Raw genomic sequence first — 22,895 nt, 5'->3', positions numbered from 1 at the left:
TATAATTCCTCTTCGCAATTCTCAGCTGAGCAGAAAGTGAATGGAAAATTTTTTGTAACGGGGAAGTAGTTTGGTATTAAAAGATTGTTTCTTTGTTTTTTTATACAAATTTTCATGAGACCGCATTGCTTTCAGAAGGTTATCTGTAAGCCATGGGTTTTGCGGCGATGCTACCTTTTTTCTGCATTTTTGTTTATGAGAGTGGGAATTGAAATGCGATGAAAGTGTCTATAGAAACTGTGAAAAAGCTTTTTGGGGGTCTTTAGTTGATACAACTTCCGACCAGTCAGTTTTAGTTAGGGTAGTAAGGAACACTTTTTTTTTTCAAGTACAGCTCTGTAATATGAAGTGTTTCTAAAGGTCGAGTGATTGCGAAAGCGTAGAACGATAGGGTAGTGATCGGTAAGGTCGGTGTTAACGATGCCTGCATCCGGTGCTCTGTTAAGTTCGATAACGCATGATCAATCAAGGTGCCATCGACATTGTTAGGACACCGAGTAGGGAGAGTAATTAAACATTCATACCCAAAACTATGAAAGGTGCTTGAATAACTAGAAGAATTAGATGAAATGGTATCCAAAAGGTTAATGTTGATATCGCCCATAATTATGCCGTTGTGCTAGTTAGCGCACAGTATTTTTCTACGGCTCGATCGAGGGCACTACAGAAGTCAGTAACTAAGGAAGAAGGTGAATGATAAATGCAGCGAAACATTAAGTTCTTGTTGTCTATACAGATGACGGGTGAATCAAATTAACAAATACTGATTCACAGTTACTAATATTTAACTCCAAGTCATGTCGGCATTTGTATGGAATGTTATATGAGACAAATATAGCTGCACCTCCGTGGTTATTCGTCTCTCTGTGAGAATACTCATAAATGTATGAGTTAAAGCAGAATAGGTCCTTGTCATCATTGCTTAGCCAGGTTTCAGACACATGTATTATTGAAAAGGTGTTGCTGAGTGTTGAAAAAAGGTTCTGCAAATCATCGAAATGCTTGCGGAGACTTCTAGCATTGAAGTAAATGATTGAATGGTAGTCACGTGACATTAACTTAATTAGTGCAGATGTTGACAGGTAAGAATCCATGGGGGATGGTAATGACATATAAGGGTCCGAATAGAGACAGTTAGTCGAAAACAGATAGGTCAGACTCCTCAGCAATGCAACAAACGCGGCTCTCATTTGTCTTTCTAGCCTGAATCTCACAATTATCTGTCCACAAGGGCTTCCAGTTGTGAGCTTTTTTTTAGCGCCAGTGCTTTGGAAAAGAGTGCCTTATTTTGTGGTGTAACGTGGTCATTAAGAAATATAGGGAAGTTGTTGTCATACAGTTAAACCTGGATATAACGAAATTGACAAATTCCCGAAAAACTTCGTTATAAAGAGGATTTCGTTATATGCAGGTTCGGCACGAAAATTCGAAAAATAAACGTTTACTGTATTTACTCGATTTTAACGCGCCCTCAATTTTAACGCGCACCCGTTTTCCGTTTTCGTCGAAGCACTCATCCTCGGAATGTCACACCAGGTACCTCTCACCAGGATGCGTGGACACGTGTCGTTTCGCACAAGCGCTAGGCATCGGAAACGAAGAGCGAGCGTCACGATGGCGTCGTAGCGTCGTATAGCGTTACAGTAGAACCTCGCTGTTACGTTCCCGGGGACTGCGTTTTCCCGGCTGTTACGTCGTTTTCGACCGGTCCCGGCACAGCTCCCATAGAACTCAATGCATTGGTAACCCCGCTGTTGCGTCGCAACTGTGGGACCGTTCCCGCATCATACGTTGCGAACTGCAACCCCGCGCCAGCCTGAGCGGCCATTTTGACTTTTCATGTCGCATGGCTTGGTGGCTTGACGATGGCATTGGCCGCCCAAAGTGCCGGGGGCGACAACTGTGATGTATTTTCGGTTTCCGCCAGCAAAAGTATGGCCCTTGAGATCCGTATTTGTGTCCATGACGCGTTGTGGCCCTAAAATTGGTTTTGGCTCATAGATATTCCGTATATAAGGGTATGGCAACCCTAGCGGCAAAAAACGCGCGCGTGGTGCAGCGAGGCGGCAAGTTGCCGCACGTCAGCGCCTTGCCGCGAGGCCACCGTGGCACGCGCGTCTCGCCGCGTGGCAGATCTCCCGCGCTGTCCGAACGGGCGAGCAACACCGCGAGCGCTCGTTGTTTCATGCGAGAGACGATGATCGTCGATTGAAAACCCGGCGCGGACCTGCGGCGTTCCGGTTGTGATGGCTCCATGACGTCACCCTCGTCGCTCTTGATTGGTTCTTCATCTCGCGGCATGCGGCATTTGCCGCAGAAACCATTTCGCGCGACATGCCGCAAGACCCCCCGATTTCTGCCGCTTTTGCCGCGCGCGGCATGACGCGTTGCCGCGCGTTCCTGACGCGCGTTTTTGCTGCGTGTTTTTGCCGCTAGGGCGTGGCCTTACCCTAAAGTCCAAGGGCGATAACGCAGTCGCCGCGCGCCGTATGCTGTATGTGTGAGTGAAAACGTGCGAGGGGAGCCGACGACTGCGTCTAAATCTCGCTCGCGCAAGAAAAGCAGAGAGGAAGCGCGCCTTTTTCCGTTGCGCTCGAGGCACCGGCGAGGGAGAGAGGGGGGAGGGATAGCGGGGCGGCGCGCAGTCGCGCAGGCCATATGGGCGTCTTGCGTTGGAGTTTGAGGTATAGTAGCAGCGCCTGGTGGCGGCGAAAAACGTTATCTGGGTAGTACCAGCTTGGATAGTATTGAGCCCTGGCTGTGGCGAAGCACGTTTCTAGCCTGCGTTTTGCGTCGATTCGCACTTTTTTCTCCCCTGTTTCGAATGCGAGAAGGCTCGTCGTCACTTCTCACAGACCATGGCGACCAGGCTGTGAGTTGGCCGCAGCCTATAGTTATACGAAAACGGACTCTCCGTGTGCCGTGGGACGTAATGCTGGAAGCAGAAGACATCGGCGACGCCGATCCGGAGAGACCTAGCTCAGCCTCGAAAAAACGTCACCGTCGTTACTGCTGCGTCGTGGGCTGCCATGAACAAGAAGGTCTGAATCCCAACATCAGATTCTACCGTTTTCCTTCAAGGCCTCACGAAGTGGAGCGTCGGGCGCGCTGGATAACTGCAGTTCGTCGCGACATAGCAGCAGGCATGGCTGGTGATTCACGATTCGAGACCCGGCCACAGCGACAATTAACAATTCGATCGGTGCGAAGTGGGGAAGTGACCAGGTGTGTGCAAATGACCACTAATGGTCGGGCTTATTCGGTGACAATTCACTACCCCACTACGAGTAGCACAGGTTAAAGAGTTGAATGTGCTCATCCTTGACCTAGCCAGCACAGCAAGGTAGTATTGATTACAGCACATCGATGTTCGAGCGCTGTCATTAAAAGCTATGTCAAGCAAGCAGCGCACGAGCTCGCGCTGCAGCGCGATTCGCACGTACGTACGTTACTGCGAGCTTATATGTATTGCATCAGTTATTTATCAATTGCTAAAGGGACAGATGGCCGCTGCTACAGCGCAGGCATAATTACTTGTCTAGCGGCATGCAGTCAACAAAGATTGCAGGAGACCCCCCGTTTCGCGGCATGTCGAAAGACCGCTGCCGTCGCGGCACGTACGATCGTGCGCTCGAGCAGTTCGTACACCGCGGCATGCTGAAAGACCGCTGCCGTCGCGGCGCGTACCGTCGTGCGCTCGAGCAGTTCCATACACATGTCTGCTTATCGCTGCTGGGAATTCATTTATAGAAAGCATTTCCTCGCATTTGTGCGCCTGAATCTAGCAGCGTGCAAACCTTACCTGAAGTTCAACTTCGCACGTGCGTGACTCGCTTCACTTGCGATTGACACCGCGCTAAAACTTTGCCACTTATTTCTTGAACGCGTACACGTATTCCGCGTTACATAAGTTCTTGTTTTCACGCAGCATGCCACCCATGGAAAAATCTTCGGTGCGAAAAATCTGCGGCAGGATCAGATTTGAATGAAGGGAGGGGGAAAGGTCATGCCCGCGGCGGCAAGATCGCCGGGTCGAGGGATGCAGGGCCGCTGCGCACACGCGCGCTCACTTCGCATTCCATCGCTGCGGAGAAGGTGCTTCCGGTTGCTGCTCGCGTAAAAATGACAAAATTTGGGGCAAAATTTTTAGGTGGTCAGAAGGGAAAATTCGTTATATCGAGGGGGTCTCCCGCTGCCACTTCGTTACATAGAGGTCTCAAGTACATGTGCTTCTATGGAGTAATGGCGGGGAATCAGAAAACTTCGTTATATCCAAGAATTCGTTATATGGAGGTTCATTATAAGCAGGTTTAACTGTATCTGCCGATGTCACTCAGGCAGAGCCTTGCCTTTTGTGCCTTGCTGATGAAGTCATTCTTTTTTATTCGAGAACAGAATCTTGCAATTAAGTTCTTCTTTCCCTTATCTTTAGTAGAGACTCGATGGACAACATCGAGATCAGTGGAAGTCACAGGACATCCAATTTTCCTGCGAATTGTCTCCAATGCAGCAATACAGCCCTCGCCCTGAGTCACGGAGGAAGATTATTTAGGAGTAGAAACTCCCGTCAGCGCGGGCGCTCGCGTGCGACCAGATAACGTCACATTATTATGTGCCGACGGGGGCGCATGCAGTGGCGGCGCCTTGCGGCACGTCATGCAAGCAGCAGCGAAAAAAAAATAAGAGCAGCAGTCCGGCGGATCGGTGTTGCCGCTCGGGCGCGTTCTCTTCGGCGGCGCCCGTGTCTCCCGCTCAAAGCAGACAACAAGCAGACGACACGGCGTTCGCTTAGCGCGCACGCCGTAACGTTGTATTTTTAAAAGGAAGAGATCCAGACACCAACCAAAATGGTTTAAAAATATATTTACTTTTCGGACGCCGATGTAAAATACATTTTACTGAACGTAAATAGATTTTAAAATATATTTGTCTGGATCTCTGCCGTTTATATATATATGCATCATCCCGACCAGACGGGCTTCTGTCATACTCTGTGAGCCCTTCAGTCACACAGCAACTGTTCTTGTCGGTGTCAGGTATCTGTCAGGCTGCAACTGGCTGTAATACTAACAGCGCTGCTACGCGCAGTGTGCCCTTCTTGGGAATTTGGTAGCCTAAGATGGGACGCAGGTGTTTTGTTGAGAACTGCAAAAGCGGGTACAAGTTTTGCAGGGAGAAGGTGAGCCTCTTCAAGGCTCCGAATGATCCTGAGCGTCTGCAAGCATGGGCTGCGGTGATTCCTGAAGGCGGCCGTCAGCTCACATCGAAAGATTACGTCTGCGAGAAGCACTTTACGAGCAACATGATGAGAAGTGATAAGTACTACGGTGAGCTTAGAGGCGAGGTAATCCTAGACCACCCGAAAAAACCTGGACTGCGTCCAGAGGCTGTTCCCTGCATCTTTCTTCCGTCTGCAGCATCTCTGACATCCTCGAAAAAGAAGCCGCCTCCACGAGAAGCGTCATCAAATACCAGTCTTGCTACTGTGAAAAAATCAACCCTGAGTGTATACGACAAGCCAGGAACGTCAACGGCGGTGAACGTCAGTGATGTTGGCACAGCATGTGAGGCCCAAGAGCTTGAGGAAAATCAGCTTTCTTTGCATGCATGCGACGGCGATCTTCCATGTGCCACTACCAGTAGCTCCAACTCGCTATGCGCCTCAGAAAAGCAGTGCAAAGCTACCACCACTCCTGCGACAGACGTGCAGTCATGCGGTTCCTCGTCTGAACAGTGCTTGCTTCACAAACTCATGAAAGAGAAGCCTGTCAGCTTGCCGAGCCCAGCATGGAATCGCCATGAAATAAGCGTGGAAGGCGTTGAAAGTATTTGTTTCGCGGAACTCTGGAAAGCTTCAGCAACTTCACCAGCTATTATGATCAAGAGTTTAGAGCTAGCAATGTGTGGAGAGGGGCTGAAAGTAAGCCAATATGTTTTCGAGCGCAAAGTGAGCAGTAAGGTGTTCAAAGTTCCCTCTTGCTTCCACGATGTCCCAAACATCACTGAATTGCTTGACTCGTTTCATAAAAGCGTTGTCTGCGGCGGCGGTCCTGCAAAGAGCAAGTTTCTCGGCGTCCAATTAGAATGCGCCACAGTTGACGGACTCGGATTCTGGAGGCATAGAAATTGTTCCCTGCTTCTTGATGCTTCTGAAACACAATGCACATCATGCAAATCCTTAGACAACACACTGCGTGTTCACAAAGCGCGGAAAGAAAAACGAGTAGGAGATACACGCATACGACTTCCGGTGAGTCCCTCGAAGAGACCGAAGTTGGAAGCATTGCGAAGGCAGCGTATTGCCTCCTACCGTTCGAAGTTAAGGCTCCAGAAAAGAAAGCAAGCACTCATCGATGAACTACTGAAATATAAAGCGCAAGTTAAACACCTTGAAGACAACGAAGTGGAAGATCTGGCAAAGAAAGCGGGGCTCCCGGAAACGCACCACATGCTATTAACGGAGTGCATAGCTGCCGCGAAAGCTACCTCAAAACAGGGAAAGCGTTACACAGACAACTGGCTGCTACTGTGTCTCCTTCTGCACATTCGTTCGCCATCAAGCTACAGGTTTCTTCGGGAAAGCGACATATTGCCTTTGCCCTGTGTTAGAACCGTAAGGAAATACATCGCTACCGTAGGGATGAAATGTGGTTTCGATTTGGATTTCTTTGCGGCACTGAAAAAGAAATTAGATGAGAAACCTAGCTTCCAAAGGCATGGCATGCTTCTCTTCGACGAAGTGCAGGTAAGGGAAAGAAAATGTGTGGACTCAAAAACGCTAACCTACATCGGCCTCGTCGACTTCGGTGAGGGTAGTGGTGAAACGTCTGCTTTGGCCAACCACGGACTTATGTTTATGTTTTGTCCGTTCGGAGAAAATTATGCACAACCTATCGGGGTGTTTGCATCAAGGGGAGCGGCAAAGGGAACTGTTCTGAGCCAGTTGGTGCTGCAAGCGATAGTGATGTTGGAAAACGCAGGCGCAATTGTTGACGGCATTGTGTGTGATGGCGCCAGCACCAACAGGAAAATGTGGACTGAGCTTGGTGTCAGTGGGAAACTGGACACATCCAAGCACTTCTTTGAGCACCCGATGGATGAAGACAGAAAGGTGTACGTATTTTTGGACGTGCCCGCACCTCTTTAAGTGCATTAGAAATAGACTATTAAAGCAACGTCTGCTCAAAGTAAAAGGACAGTGGGTTAAATGGTGGTTCTATGTAGCTGTCCACAAGGAAGATCTGAAGAATGCCGGTGGCTTGAAAGTATGCCCCAAAATAACAAGCCGCCACGTGTACCCCTCAAACATGGATCTTATGCGGGTTAAACTCGCAGCGCAGGTATTCAGCTGATCTATGGCTTCGGCCATCAAGTACTACACCGAGCGGAACGTATTCAATGCACTGGAGGCGGCAGGTACTGTGGAGTTTACAAACGCATCAATGACCTATTTGATGCAATGAACAGGCGACACCCCGGCGACGCAGTGCGCAAAGAAGGCAAGGACATTCTTGTAATGAAGGAATCGCTGCAATGGCTCAACGACTGGGAACGCGATCTCAACTCTGGGGTTATCACCAAAGAAATGTTCCTGACTCCGTTAACAGCGGAAGGCCTCCGAGTATCCATCTTATCTACGTTAGACCTGACAGAATATCTGCTAACAGAATGCGGTTTCAAATATGTTCTCACTGCCAAATTCAATCAAGACCCTCTAGAACGATTCTTCGGAAAAGTCCGACAGGCAGCCGCTGAAAACGACCACCCCGACATGCCAACGTTCCTTCAGCTGTACAGAATGCTCGCCGTGTACAGTCTGCTGAAACCGCCCAAGTTCGGCAACTGCGAAGCACGAGAAGAAGCACCTGTTATTGATTTTGCTGCCTTTAGAGCTACATTCAAGAAAAACAAATCCGACGGGTCGAACATAGACATGCTTAAAGCAAAGCTCGACGGGCTCATTGAAACTGAAGAGTGGGATTGTGACGACATCGTGCGCCATGACTCCAGCAGTGCCGATGTTGTTGACGCCATCCTGTACTATGTAACAGGGTTCGTCAGCCGAAGAATGACGAAGTTCCTTCCCTGTGCAAAATGCAGGCAGTCTCTCTCAGTCACAACCACAAGTAGGCCGGAGGCAGCGCTAACACACTGCAAGACACGAGGTGGTCTCACGCACCCCAACTCACAATTATACGAAATGCTTTGCTGTGCTGAGAATTTCTTTTCGAAGAGCATGGACGACTGCGATGTGTTCTGGCGCACCATTGAACACGTTCTCGACAATTTCCCGCTGACCTTCCCATGCCACGAGCACAAGAATGAGGCCATTGCAAAGATACTGCGGTATTACGTCGCTATGCGCATGAGACAACACTGCCTCTGCGAAGCCAGGAACAGTGTGAAAGTGTCGCAAGAGAAAAAAAGCTATCGAGGCTGTGCACAAACTGAGTGCTAGAATGCCATGCACATTTGTGAGTGAACTTCCATGTGCGTGCGGATGTTTCTGTCGTGTCACTTATGCGTGTGGTTAAGTGAACGGTCGTTTCAAGTTATATGTAGAGGATATTTTGCGTGCCTTCTTTGTAGTACATGTTCACAGTGCATTTGTGTTGTCCCTAAGCGACGTGGACATTTGTATTTGTATATTTTTACCTGCGCATCTTCTTTTAAGGTAAAAGTAGAGGACAATGTGTGCGCAGTACGCTGAAACGGTATAAGAAATGAATGGTGGACGATATAAAGCGATACACCCTTTCTATTGTAATCTCTTGCTCTACCGACCAAGTGGTAGGCGCTTGTTGCCTTCTAGGCTGCAATGTAGTCGTAAACGCTGTGCCGTACGACGCCCGCGCTGTCCTCCAACAGATGAAACTCAGCTTGGTCACATACTCGAAGAAATTTAAGGCATGTTTGCCTTCGACGAATGCCAGCAGCGCTTTTACCCATCCTATCAAAGGCATCGCGTGAGTGTCAAACACCGCGTACAACCGGAAGCTACAGATAATCTTATGATATCGGTCATCGAAAGGGATGAGTTCTATTTTTTGCTGTGGTCAAATGGCTGAAGCGTAGCACCAATCGCTCTCCGGGCTACCAGCGCTAAAGAAGCGCACAGCCGAACGGGAGCAGACGCGACCGGTTGCCTTGGCAACCAAAACGGCGATAATTTTTTGTTTGGCCGCCAGGTGCCGCCAGCATGATAGTGGCTCCGTGGGCTTGTGACCTTATCTGGTCGCCGCAACTAGCGGAGTTTCCACTCCTAAACGTTTCTTGCTCCATGCCCTGAGTACAGGGCATACCCCTGATCTGGATGTTGTTAATGTGAGAGTACTGATCGAGCTCTAACAACCTGCGAGAAAGTGAACAGTTTTCAGATTCAAGGGCTTTGTTTTCTGCCACAAGCAAGGCTTTTTCACTGTGCAGCTTCTCAACCAGATCATTCAAAAATTTTAAACTGAACTCAAGGCTGTCTACGTGCTTCTTTAGCTCCAGCACATCAACCCCAGTGTTCTTCATTTTCATGACAATCTTGTCAACAATGCGATCAGTCATACGATCCGATTCATTAAGAAGCCTTGATTCCAGTTCTTTGTTTCTTTCAACGAGCTCAGCACAGGTGGGCATATCTAACAGCACTGAACTATATAATAACACTGGAAACTCAATGCCAGGATACAAGTAGCTAAAAAAAAACAGTTAATGGCAGCAGCGACAGTAACAGGATAACAAAGAAAACGACAGATGCTGTCACAAGCAACCTGTATGAGCAGAAAGGCGTGCGTGAGTCGTGCACGAGCACTACTGCCGCTGCTGCCAAGAATGGTCGATGCTAGGTGAAGGCTTTAAGTAGCGATGCCGGGACAAGCCAGTACCACCTGGTGGTCTTCTGTGAACATCTTGGTTGACAAGATAGCCTGCTGAATGACACGTGCAGTTGATCCAGCAGAACCGCCAACTTCTGGTGGTCTTCTATAAAGATCTTGCTTGACAAGATAGCCTGTACGAGCAGAAAAGAGCGCTTGAGTCGTGAGCATTACAGCCGATGCTGCCAAGAATGACAGCAGCAGCAGAATCTGTAAAATGAATTCTTTCATTTACCTCTGCACATGTTATTATCCTGGCAACTGTCATGCATTTACAGCTTCTGTTGTCTCAAACCACGACCCATTCCACATGTGTGCTGTTGTGGTTGACAATGTTTGTGTCATTGACAGAGCCAGAGCTTGTTTGCTTAGCATGAAACACAAACAGTGCTTTACTGAAAGTAAATGACATAGCATAATAGTAGAAGAAACAAATCCCCTCAACTGTTTAGACTACTTTCACTTGGAGAAGCACTGGTTAGTGTGAGTGGTTAAATTGAACAATGGTGATGGATTGCTATTGGCACCAGTCGATACTGCATCCGTTTCCTTCCTTCTGTGTGCTCCTTGTCGCATAAACATTTTATTTCAAGTCACCATGACCAATGTAAAATTTGAAAGGCACCCATCTTTCTAGAATTGTTTAATATGTACATATGTAGTGATTGTACCATGTACATGAACTGTGTCGGTGTGCTAGCCATAACCTTCATGCATTGGAGACAACATTGGTGAAAATCTATATACAGTAGACTTCTGTTAATTCGACTCTGGGTAATTTAACTTGTATGTTAATTTGATCATGACCAAAGGCCTCGTATGACTCCCACGCATTTCTATGGGCCCAAGCTTTCATTATTTCGATCCTAAAATTGGCCTTCACCGAATAATTCGAACTTGACCAGTCAGCACGCATACGCCTGACCCCTATGGTGACCCCAATAGCAACCCCTTGAGTGGCAGCGTCTGTCTCGGCGGAGCTTAGAAGACGGTGAGTGCGTTGAACATACTAAGGTGACTGTTCGGGCATGTAGGTAAGACATGAAAAAAACTTCGTGCACCCAAGACGAAGACAGAGAAGAGGCTAAGACACACGAGCGCAGACTTACAACAGTGTTTGATCTCGAAGCAAGCAACCACATATATGGCAAATCTGTGACACAATCTGTCGCTCGTGTGTCTTAGCATCCTCTCTGTCCTCGTCTTGTGTGCATAAAGTTCCTTTCATGTTGAACACAAGACAACAATTAAAACGGACAACGACCACGAAAGTTTTAAAAATATATAACAAGACGTTTCGGCTCCCGCACGGGAGCCTTGTTCACAATTAAGGTGAAGGTGGAAATGGTCTGATTATGTAGGCTTTAAGATTCGTGTGTCCTAAGAATCGTGCTCCTGTACCGTATGTCCCTGGGATCAGCGAGCACTTGGCGCGTGTTCTATGCCCCTACAGTGTACAAGTAGTGCATGTTCCTACAAAAAAAGTTGAGGCACTCCCTTGTAAACATAAAAGACAAGCTACCAAAAGAAAATTCTCAGGTGATGTCTATGGCATGCCATGTGCTGACTGCGATCGAAGTTACATCGGCGAGACAGGCAATTTCTAGCAAAGACTCAAGTAGCACATGTATGATGTAAGAAAGAAGCACGTAACTTCAAATGCTCTGGCTGAACACGCAGAAGCGACTCGTCATGAAATAGACTGGGACAACGCAAAGATAATAGAAAAAGAAAAGAACTGGACTCCCCAGCTTTTGCTTGAATCCCTGGAAATTCAGACCAACAAACACACACTTAATCGCAACAACGTCAACTTTCCCCACGTGTACACACATTGCTTACGTCACATCTTATAGCCTACATAACAAAACCATTTCCAGCTTCAGCTTCATTGTGAACAAGGCTCCCGTGTGGGAGCCGAAACATCTTATTACATATATTTTTTAAACTTTCGTGGTCGGTGTCCGTTTTCATTGTTGTCAAGCATATTCCCGGACCAGACAGGTTTCCGTCCAACTCTCGACTTCATGTTGAACACACATCATCTCCTGTCAAAAACTGCTATTTTCGGCCGGCTCTTAGTAGCCCACAATGTCTGGTTACGGCATTTGCCTGATTTTAATGCATGCCGTCTTTTTTTTCCAGGAAAAATTGGCCGTAAATTGCCTGCACGGTGCAATCGAACACAAAATCAAAATCGCCTTTGCGGCGTTTGTATGCTTTACCGCAAAACATGGATGTATTGCGGCGAAACTGCAAAAAGAATTGTGCAGCGAAGCTAACTTCCGACCCATACCCATTTTTCTAGCTAAAAAATTGGGTGCGCGTTGGATTTTTACATTGTCTAGGAGCTTTAATGCCATTTCTACGTTAGTTTTCTACTTTAGGTGCATAGAAAGTGGGCATATGTTTGATTTGGGGACGTGTTAAAATCGGGTAAATACTGCAAAATGAATCAGCAGTGGCATTTTTTCTGCACTTTATTTAATTCAACCCACCAGATAGTTCGATCAGTTTTGTTGGTCCAGTCAGGCTCAAATTAATGTAAGTCCAGAATAGTTAGTTGTTGGGCTAGTTGGTTCCTGGACTGGATGTTCCTGACCTCCTGGCATTCTCCCAGCTTGTCTAAGCTCTGCCGCTCTATGGTTGATTTCACGATTTAAATAGAAGTCAACTGTACAGTCGAGCCTGGTTACAACGAACACTTTCATTGCGCAAAATGTGTTTGCTATATCTGATGTTTATTTTAATTGGACTGCCCTCAAAACTGCTAATAGAGAACGGAACAAGGTGCACTACAAATGCTTTATTCCCAAAAACGCTGCATACTGCGCTTACTCCCAGAAATTTGTGTTTGAGGTCCGTTTCAGTAGTGTCTACCTGATAGTGGCACTCCTGGGTGAGGCTCTGACATTTAGACAGTCAATGTCGAGACAACTGAGGATGCAGTTGGGGGCTCACTGGTTTTCTGCTCATTGTCTTCATCACTAGAGGCCTCCATGTTTGGTATTTGTTGCAGTTGTCGAATAATTGCTTCATCAGACATACTCTCTGAAACATCTGAAGACACCTTAACACCATTGGCTATTTCTTGAAAAATTGCATCTTTAATGCAAATGTCAATCACTTTAGCTGGCAGCTTAACAATATTGTTGACCTAACAAAAATATCTGCTAGAACTAGGCAAATCCAATTATTAGTCTGTGCCTCTAAGCTTACCTTTATTTAAGTACTTGCTCAACAGCGGTATTCACAGAAATGTCGACTGTGAGCAACAGGAGCAGATGTTTGGCTACCAAACCCACCGGCTTCATCATTCTCGTCGTAGGGCACATAGTGGTCATATTCTCACAACTGCGAGAATTGTTTCCCTTGTTTAAGCAAGCCCTTATGTTTTATCTCCATTGAGGTGCATCTAATGAGCACACATTGACCTTGTCAAAGCTAGTACGAAACACCAGTCTTGGGCCATACATTTACCTTTAACTGGTAGCTCAACAATATGTTTTACCTACTTTATCTCGCTTAGGTTTTGGAGAAACATCTTCATATTTTCTTTGGCATGTATTTGTACAATATGAAGAAGAAATAAAGCAATAACAAAAATTCTAGGCCCAGTCCTAAGGATCTTGCCAATTGAAGGGTTAAGCTTCTTTGATGTCGAGGCTTCTTCTGATATTGTGAACCAGTCACACCTTTGGCTGTCAGCAACTCCAGACTGAGTTCAAAACCTCTAATGAAAATAAAAAAGTCAGAGCTTTCCACCCTGTGAAGAGTGAAGTCTAGCGAAACTGGTGCTCTGGTGGGATTTGCTATGTTGGGGTTTAGCTATATTGGGGATTTGCTATGTTGAATTTGGCTACAGAATGACAAACCGACCCCTTCGTTACATACTCGGGAAAGAGGCTTCGGTGCCGGCTCTGAGTAGCGCAATGGGGTATTTTTTAACAATTAGACGATGGCTATACAATGCCTGGCTCTGAAAGAAGTGGCTCCGCGTCCATGGGCGACGGCCTTCCTAGCTAATTGCGGGGGACGGGACGTGTCGGCGTCCACTGGCGATGCCTTTCCTAGCGCATTCCTCACACTTTTCTACGATGTGCCCAGACAAGAGTCCTTGACCAAAGCTCCGCATATACAACCAACGCTAACGCGAACTCCTCTCACACCCCACTCCTCCGTTGACCTACTTTTTTCGTACACCGCCATTGGTTAGCGCACCTCAGGCTCTCTCCCTCCCATGCGAGTATTGGACTGTGCGACTTACATCAACCCCCCTCCCCATTCTCTGTTTCATCTGCAAGCTCTCACATGGTTAAGCTCTTCTTTTCCTCTCCTCTCCCACTAAGTCACGTCACTTTTCGTCACGATCTCCTGGAACCTAGCCCTAACAGCTTCGCATTAAAAAGCGATGCGCAGCACAGTCGTGATTTCTTGTGTGACACAATCGCTGCGGCAGCGCATCCTCGAGCCAAAACAACTTTAAGAAAGAATAAAAAAGATCAAACCTATGCACTGCACTGATTAGCTGCATTGTGTGACTAGCACCGTCCAGTCACTTCTCTCAGCTCGTCTAAGCTGTGCCACTCTACGGTTGATTCCATTTGTTCTAACTGCACGGAGCAGGGCACTAGGTTTTTATAAGGAGACAGCTGTCTCATAGACTACTTGCAAGACACTTTGAGCGTTGATAAATTGTTCATTGTAGCCGAAAGTTCGCTCTAGTTAAGATTGTTGTATGTGGGCTTGAATGTATGTGCAGCTAACGGGTACTTTTTCGTTACATAACGAAAACGGGTTTGTTCGTTTCATAACCTTCTTTGTATTTATATGAAGTAGCTATGAAGTCAAGTAGATACAAGTGCTGATATTCAAGCACAATTCTTGTCCTTTCTCCAAAGCTTTAGCACAATGATCCATCTCCTGGAAACCAGCCCAATTGTTTTTGCCTGTGTTGTCAGAAGAAAAGCCAGCCATACTGCGACTACATCCTCCTGTCAACGTTGTCGGTGTCAGCATGGCTATAGTATGGCTAATTGGTATTTTAGCAACATTGTCTGCCGATTAATAGACCTGTAATTGGTGTCAGTTCGTGTTTGCATAAAGTAACAGGTAGGCATTTGGTCAGAAAAAGTGCTCAGGTAAACAGAACGCATGTTAAGTAATTTTTTTCTGAAAATTTATTGGGTGTGTTCAGATGTCACATCACCCTAACTCCTCTTGCAAAGGGCGGAACTCGAGCAACTACAAAGAAGAAGAAATACGGAAAGGTTGAAATTCTTTTATTTGGTTTTTCATGGAAAGATTGGACTTGGCAAGACATTATTTATAAAACCAGCATCTGAAAGTGCAGTGCGCCTTTTGTCACTCTAAGAAAGTCATAGATTTTATAAATCGCACTGATACGTTCAAAAATTCTTTTTTTCCAAGAACAACCCGTGAATAGAATTGTTTACCAGCTGATGTTGTAGGATGTGAAACAGTTTATTTATTTATAAATGCACTGAGGAACCGATCCTGATTTTTGTTCCTGTAGTAAAAATTGTATAATGATACATTTCTTTGTAGAAAATGCAAGGTTTTTCTCTGTGTGCAGTTACTTTTCAATTTTTTTTTTCGCTATGTCTTTGTGACGTTTTATGTTGCAACTTTTTGTCATCGAAAATTATGTATGCCCACTCCTGCTTAAGGTCTGGTACCCAGGCTAGCAGTATGGAATAAATAAATAAGTAAATAAAATAATGCTTCAAGCTAGGTTGACAGCGCAAGGCAGCAGAGGGGACAGAAGAGAGAACAGAGCGCTGAACTTCCAACAGTTGATTTTCTTTCCAGAAAGCATCGTTATTTATGATTTATGATTGTGAGCATGATTTACCAACAAGCCCAATCTTACACCCTTCTTAAATAAAATAAATTTGGCGAGGCTTGTTCACTGGCCATCTTTAATCTTGATCAAAATAATATATTTAGCTGCCTGAGGGCCAAGAAAGATCAAATCAATCTTAGTTTGTGAGAAAAAAATCTGCTGTGCTCATGTTTAGCACTATTGTTAAATTAGCAGTATTTTAAAAACCTTTTTATTTTAAAGGCGATCTTTGATTTTCTTTAAAATTTCCAAAATTAAGCCTACTGACTTAAACTAATGTAATTAGAAAAAACATGTTGCATCATTTCTTTCGTTTCGGAATTACAAAGCAAGAAATGTGATCGGTACGTAATGTAATTTGAAAAAACATGTTGCATCATTTCTTTCGTTTCGGAATTACAAAGCAAGAAATGTGATCGGTACATAATGTAATTTGAAAAAACATGTTGCATCATTTCTTTCGTTTCGGAATTACAAAGCAAGAAATGTGATCGGTACTGCCGTTGCCACATAACGCGTCTACGCATGCTCGTGGTTGCAGGTTCCTTTCTTTTGCGACGTGAAAAATGCTCCTGGATGGTTCTAACAGTGACGACTGACCAAACAGAAAATTTTAGGGGGAAAAGACTTAGCGCATTGTTGGACATGATTTGCAAAAGTGCATGGGTGCAGCGACAAAACGGTGGGACTTTATCACATAGTTTCGAGTGCTTGCTCTTGATGTAGGGCCTTTAAGAGAGTGTCCTGCATGCAGTTAATTAAAAGCATTAATGAGAGAATGCAAGAACAGTGTTTTTACCTGTGCACAGAGTAGTAACTTGAGCAATGCGGGAGCAAACTGCAGAAGTTAAAAAAAAATTTAATTATGGGGTTTTACATGCCAAAACCACGATCTGATTATGAGGCACGCCTTAGTGGGGGACTCCGGAAATTTGGACCACCTGGGGTTCTTTAACGCACACCTAAATCTAAGTACACAGGTGCTTTCGCATTTCGAAAACACCCGTGTACTTAGATTCCAGTGAGTTAACACCACATTGGGGCGCGCATCCCGAACAACAACTATAGGAAGGAATAGTCTGTGCACTGTTCTCGACGCAATTGAATGCTTAACCTCTCTTTGCTGTCTAGCCATGAGATTGTGGGTGCCGTAAGAGGAGTGCACATGATTACATTAGCTGAGCTGAGGTGAAGCAATTCCTATAGAAAGTTAGCATTATGCTTCACTTTCATTTTGCAAAAAAATATATTTTTGTCCTGCTCGGACGAGTATCACTGGCAAAAAAAGTTGAAAGGCGATTCAACCTCTTGTTGAGTGAGTGAGCACGAACTTTATTGAGCTCCTGAGGAGAAAGAATTAAAGCGGGGCCGGAGGCCCCGCCAATCAATCCGGCGGCTCCACCCAGGTCGGGGCCGGTAGACAGTTTTTTGGCGTAGGCCCGGGCCCTATGGACAGCCTTGAGCTGAGCGATGAGCTCTGTGCTTCTGAGCGCTGAGTCCCAGGAGGACTGGTCAGGAAAGTCCGTGCCCGCGTTGGCAGGGCACAGCCAGAGCATGTGTTCGAAGTTGTTGTATTCGTGGCCGCAGTGTGGGCATTCTGTAGCAAGGTCAGGATTGATCCTGCTTAAGTGTCGTTGGTGTAATGTATGTTCTAGTCTGCAACTGTCTGTACGTGACGACCTGTGCTTTTTTGAGCTTTGGGGGAGCAGGAGGAAAAATTATTCGTCCTAACCTATGATTAGAAGTGATGTCGTGGTATGACACAAGTTGGTCTTTGCTGTCTACGCTCCTCCAGGCTGGGTTGAAGCGAGGGAGTGGACCGCATACGTGGAATGCGAGTTCTCGTGCTAGTAGGTGTGCCCGCTCGTTCGGATCGTTCGTTCGGAAGTTGATCAAAGGCAGCAGTGGCGCACCGACGGGGGAGGGTTTCGGGGGTTGCAACCCCCCCCCCCCCCCCTGAGGCCGACTTAACCCCCCCGTTTGTTTAACCCCTTTTCTTTCCGTGCGCATTTGAGTACTGCAATTATGAGAATATCGTCTGCACACTCGCAAAAAGTGCATTTTCTTTACAATTTCCCGTGAGGAAATTGAAATTAGTGCTGTTTAGATGGTATTGGAAAACTGTTAACCCCCCCCCCCCGGCAGAGATCCTGGGTGCACTACTGAAAGGCAGTGTCTTTGTGAGTTGAGGGTGAGAATGGTGCAGTCACGGCACTCCATGGCATCACCCCTCACGTGAGGAAAGTATAAGGAGCGTTGGACTGCCTAAATTTTTTTACTGCAATATCTTCCAAGATTGGTCCACATTTTAGACTACCTTTGGGATAGACCCATATTTTTAGACTGTATTATCTCCCGGGTTGGTCCACGAAAAAGGCTAGAAACCCAGATACCCGATATGGAAAAGTGAGGGTAACTCGCTAAGAAAGACTTGTTTTCAAAATTTCTTACATAATTTTTTACATAAACCTGCTTTCGCTCCAAGAGCATTACAGCGGTTGCTAAATGCAAAATGCAAATGTTCATACATGTCTGTAGTGACAACCCTTCAAATGAAATGTGTAGGTGCGCCCTCCTCAGTGTTGACACTAACCACGATCCGCCCACAAATTCACGAGTGGCTTGAGGCATTACTCCTAGGTCTGCACATCTCCCGTCCTTCAGTAAATGGCACAGGAAACCAATTTATTTCTTTTATTTCATACATACTGCCAATCCCAACGGGGATTTTAGCAGGAAAGGCATACACATATTAAGCATATTACGCAGGTGTAAAATGGTTGAACATGTCACAAATAAGAATTGGGAGTAATTACAAAAGGGGTTAGTTTCGCGTACAATCATTTAACAAGCACATAGGGTATAACATGTATAATGAATGAAGCATCAATACGGGAGTTACAAAATGTGTGCCAAGATAAAAACGCGCGTAGTGAATGAATAGGTCACACAGGATTTAATCAACGTCTTTATACAAAGCAAACGGTAAGGTTAAAATGTTATAAATAGTTTATACTATTTGGGAAACATGTAGGTAGTTTTTAAATATTGATAGGAATTTGTCTTGATTATGACAAGTAGTTATATAAGTACGAAGACTATTCCATTCCCTTATCTGTGGAAAAAAGGAAAAATTAAAGCAGTTTGTTTTGAACCGGTATTCCTGAAGAAAAATAGGGGTGTTTATGATGTGAGGGTCTAGTTGCTGGGTTAGATAGGTATTTGGTGCTATCATTATGAAGTGCATTGTGAAAAAGTTGAAACATCATTTTCTGGCGTGTGAGTTTGGCGCTGTTATGGAGGGTTAGTATTCCGGCTTTTTCCATTAGTTCGGTGGGAGAATCAGATATGCGGTATTTGTTAAAAATAAACCTTGCCGCTTTTCTTTCACACTCTCTAGTTTATTAATTAAGTTATTTGTAGATGGGAACCAAATGACGTTAGTGTACTTAAGTACTGGTCTAAGAAATGTGTTATTGGCAAGAAGCTTTGTTGGGTGTCTTTATTTTGTGTAATTTATCAACACAGGTGTGTTCCATGAGCTCAGTAAAACAAAAATATCTCTATGTGAAATGAATACTTCATACCACTTTTAATTTGAAAAGTGCATGCGCTGCAATTTTAGGTAACACCTTTCAGCACGATTCAAAACCCAAGGTAATGTGATCTTTTTTTCCTTGCTATTGCAATTTTCCTTGCTAGTTTGTTGCGTTATGATTTAGCCATTGTTTTTCTTGCTGTGTCTTGGATAGTATTCATTTACTATGTGAACACCTTGGTGCAGATTTGTGTAGTGTTTATCCTTAGTAATCTATGTATCAGCAACGTACAGGCTCCCAACGTACAGGCTCCTGTTTAAATCACCTTTAGCGAAAAAGAAGGTTTAATAAAATTGCTCTTATGAGGCACTATGTGTGCGTGTAGTGCTGTGCTTGTGAATAATGAAATACCGGAAATTTGAAGCAATTGTGTTTTGTCTCACCTTCTGCTGCCACAATGTCATGTTCTGCACTTCATTGCTACTAGCACGTCATTACCATTTTGTGCTACTGCTTACTCACATTTTCCCAAATTGGCTGTGTAAATGTCGTTATTTTGCACGAGCTGTTGCAACATGCACTGGGCAGCTGTTGACAGAATGCCTGCATTATTGGTAATTGCTGAAATAAATCAAGTGCCTCTGAAGTGCTTGTCACCTTGCATACCAATAGGGTGGGTGAATTGCGTATATTGCTTCTTCCACCAGACCTGTGTTACCTTGTTTGAAATGGCTGTTGCATTGTTTTGCAAGCTCTTCTAAGATGTACAAGGAAATTAACAAAACATGCACTCGATAATTGCACTTTGTCGTGAGAAATTAAAAACTTATCTGTCCCACATATTCTTATGAGCTGGGTGACAGCTGGTAACCCCAATCGGACATCGCTACTGTAAACAGCACATTACATGCTGCCTAGGTGAGCAACTGCAGGAGGTTTCTGCTCCTGTTGTACTCTGCCCTTTTGTGTTTACTTTGTCCTCAATACCTGCTTGCCCAGATCCTGTGGGCCGTGCACCTGACCTGGCTGCGGTGGACGCTGGTGGTCGTGGGTGCTTCGCTCTCTGGCTGCGTCCTGGTCACCACACTGTGGCCTTCCTTCAGGGAGGACTCCCGCAAGGTCAGAAACAGCAGGCCCCTGTGTGTCGATGAACCACACATGCTGAGGGGCACACATGTTCGTGTCATGGATGCACTCGCAAGATAGCAAATCATCTCAGAAATGCCAAGGCGCAGGGTGCTGCTATGTTGCACAGATACATCACGTTGCCGTTTTCTTGCGAATCACCACATCCTCTGTTTGAAAGCTCATTGTTTTGGCTAGCCTATTAATGGCCAAGAAACTTATGCCCCTAAATTTTATTCATTTTGACACACAATGTTCTATTAACACCGCAAATGCTTTGTAAAAGTTCCTCCTTCACCTGTTTAAAAGGTCGTCATCCTTACCAGCCTATTTTTATGTCCACTGCAGGACGAAGGCCTCTCCCTGCGATCTCCAATTGCCCCTGTCTTGCGCTAGCTGATTCCAATTCGCGCCTGCAAATTTCCATACTTCATCACCCCACCTAGTTTACTGCTGTCCTCAACTGTGCTTCCCTTCTCTTGATATCCATTCTGTAACTCTAATAGTCCACCGGTTATCTATACTACGCATTACATGGCCTGCCCAGCTCCATTTTTTCCTCTTAATGTAAACTAGAATATCGGCTATCCCCGTTTGCTCTCTGATCCACACCGCTCTCTTCCTGTCTCTTAACGTCACGCCTAACATTTTTTGTTCCATGGCTCTTTGAGCGGTCCTTAAAGGGCAACTCCGGTGATTTTTCAATGTCAACGGATGTGAGTAAAGGTTCCTGGGTATGTTCCTCTGCACACTTCAGGCATGTCCTCAAATAATCAGATTTGAGAGTGTCGCAGATTTTTTACGAATGAATTTTGTTAATTTCCTGAACCACCTGTCTTGCCCCTCAGCTACTGGAGACATTATGTTTGGACATAAAGGGCAGCATATGGAGAGCATGCTGGAAATTAATGACAAATGACAGCATTGAGATGCTGGCGATTGTGAGCTAGTGTTCGGCGTGAGAAGTTACATTCTGTGTGGACGAGCAAGTGATGGGTGGCAAATGGTGTTGTTGGCTGCACGAACTTCAGCTCTCGCCAGCTGGGCACACATTTTGAGGCGATGTCGATCGCATTCAGCCGAGGTTAGGCCTATCAGTTGCCGAGTCCGTGCATGTACTACCGGCGGACCTGAGTGGCTGACCTGAAGCTAATTAAGCCATTATGGTGAAGAAAACTGCTTTTGTAGTTCAGTTTTGATCATGCAGATTTGAAATAAACTATTCTTCATTTCGTACAGTGCAACATGAAAAGCAAAAAGTGATGACACGGCACACTATCAACATTGATACTTTGCCATTCTCTAAATTAAATGTAACTACACACATGGATGTATTTTTATGTATTGTCATGCTGACAAATTATTTAGCTTCCAAGGTGTACTGTTTGCCTCTTGTTCCAAATGGGCAAAAAGCGGAGGCTCCTAACATCGATATAGCAGCTTAAACAACCACCTTGTTCAGCTGCCAACAGTGTCAGTACTGGCATCGGCGTTTGTACAAAAAAGCTACCCGTTCATGAAATGAACTGATAATATGTCAAAATTCTTAATCGATCTCAACTTTATGGAACACATGAATTTTATTAATGAAAAGAGTACGAAGAATGATAAGTAGGCAGAATAAAAATGCATGCTATGGACACCCGCTCGCTGTTTTCGAAGGTGCCTGGTCACTCATACCAGCGCGACTCAGAGTGATGCGACACAAAGGGCTTACATGCGCAAAATCTGCATGTTTTGCTATATTCTTACCCTATTTGATGTCACTGATGTGCGGTTTGCATTATATTTCAAGCGAATGACGAGCGGTTGGCTGTACCATGCAGATGTAAACAAATGCACCGGTCAGTGCTTTGGACACTCAGCCACATTCTTCCGGTAAAATTGTGCGCTCTTTAAATCAAAATACAAATGCGACAGCAGCGACATCTTATAGGGAGTATGCGAAACGCTTCCCTGAGAAGGGCTAGAACACCTAAACTAGCAAGCAGCACATATCAAATCAGTGGTTAGCGCTACCCTTGGTCTTCACATTGCAGCGCGATGTGTTGCGCAGAGTGCTGGCTCTCGTTGTGGCGGGTCGAATGCGAACGGCGATTCATGGCTATTGAATTTGTTGGAATCGTAGCTGTCACTGTTTGACAGCTCCGCTGGCATAGCTGGCATTGTCACTCGTAGACGTTGTGCAAATGGTCTGGCACGGTCACGAATCTGCTGAGCGTCTGTCTGCTCTTTACCGCTTTTGTTCTCCATGCTGGCTGGACCAGCATGCCTTGCACGCCTTCCTCGCTGGTGTGCTGCTCATGACATCACATGAAGATGTTTGCTTGCCTGCTCAGTCAGGTTTTTGTTTCGTTATTGTACTTTCTTGCTTATCTAAAATTATATTCAAATTGGCGGAACAATTCTACTATCAGACGCTTGACAGGGGTGTCTCGGGAACCTAAAAATGCCATTACCCTGACATGGTGAAAAAAATCGCTCGAGTTGCCCTTCAAC

General features: G+C 45.5%; 1 protein-coding gene across 7 annotated transcripts in view; it reads left to right on the top strand.

The window, feature by feature from the left end:
* LOC119433352 (dnaJ homolog subfamily C member 5) overlaps positions 1–22,895 on the top strand; it is a 163,394-nt gene that overhangs the window by 118,088 nt on the left and 22,411 nt on the right. For all 7 annotated transcript variants that reach the window (XM_049658454.1, XM_049658457.1, XM_049658455.1 and 4 more), the window contains one exon: positions 20,271–20,390. In XM_049658454.1, coding sequence (XP_049514411.1) covers positions 20,271–20,390 — 120 coding nt within the window. The remainder of the gene's footprint in view (positions 1–20,270; positions 20,391–22,895) is intronic.

This window comes from Dermacentor silvarum, chromosome 11, assembly GCF_013339745.2.
Source record: "Dermacentor silvarum isolate Dsil-2018 chromosome 11, BIME_Dsil_1.4, whole genome shotgun sequence".
NCBI lineage: Eukaryota > Metazoa > Arthropoda > Arachnida > Ixodida > Ixodidae > Dermacentor > Dermacentor silvarum.
This window is presented reverse-complemented; position numbering and strand designations above follow the sequence as displayed.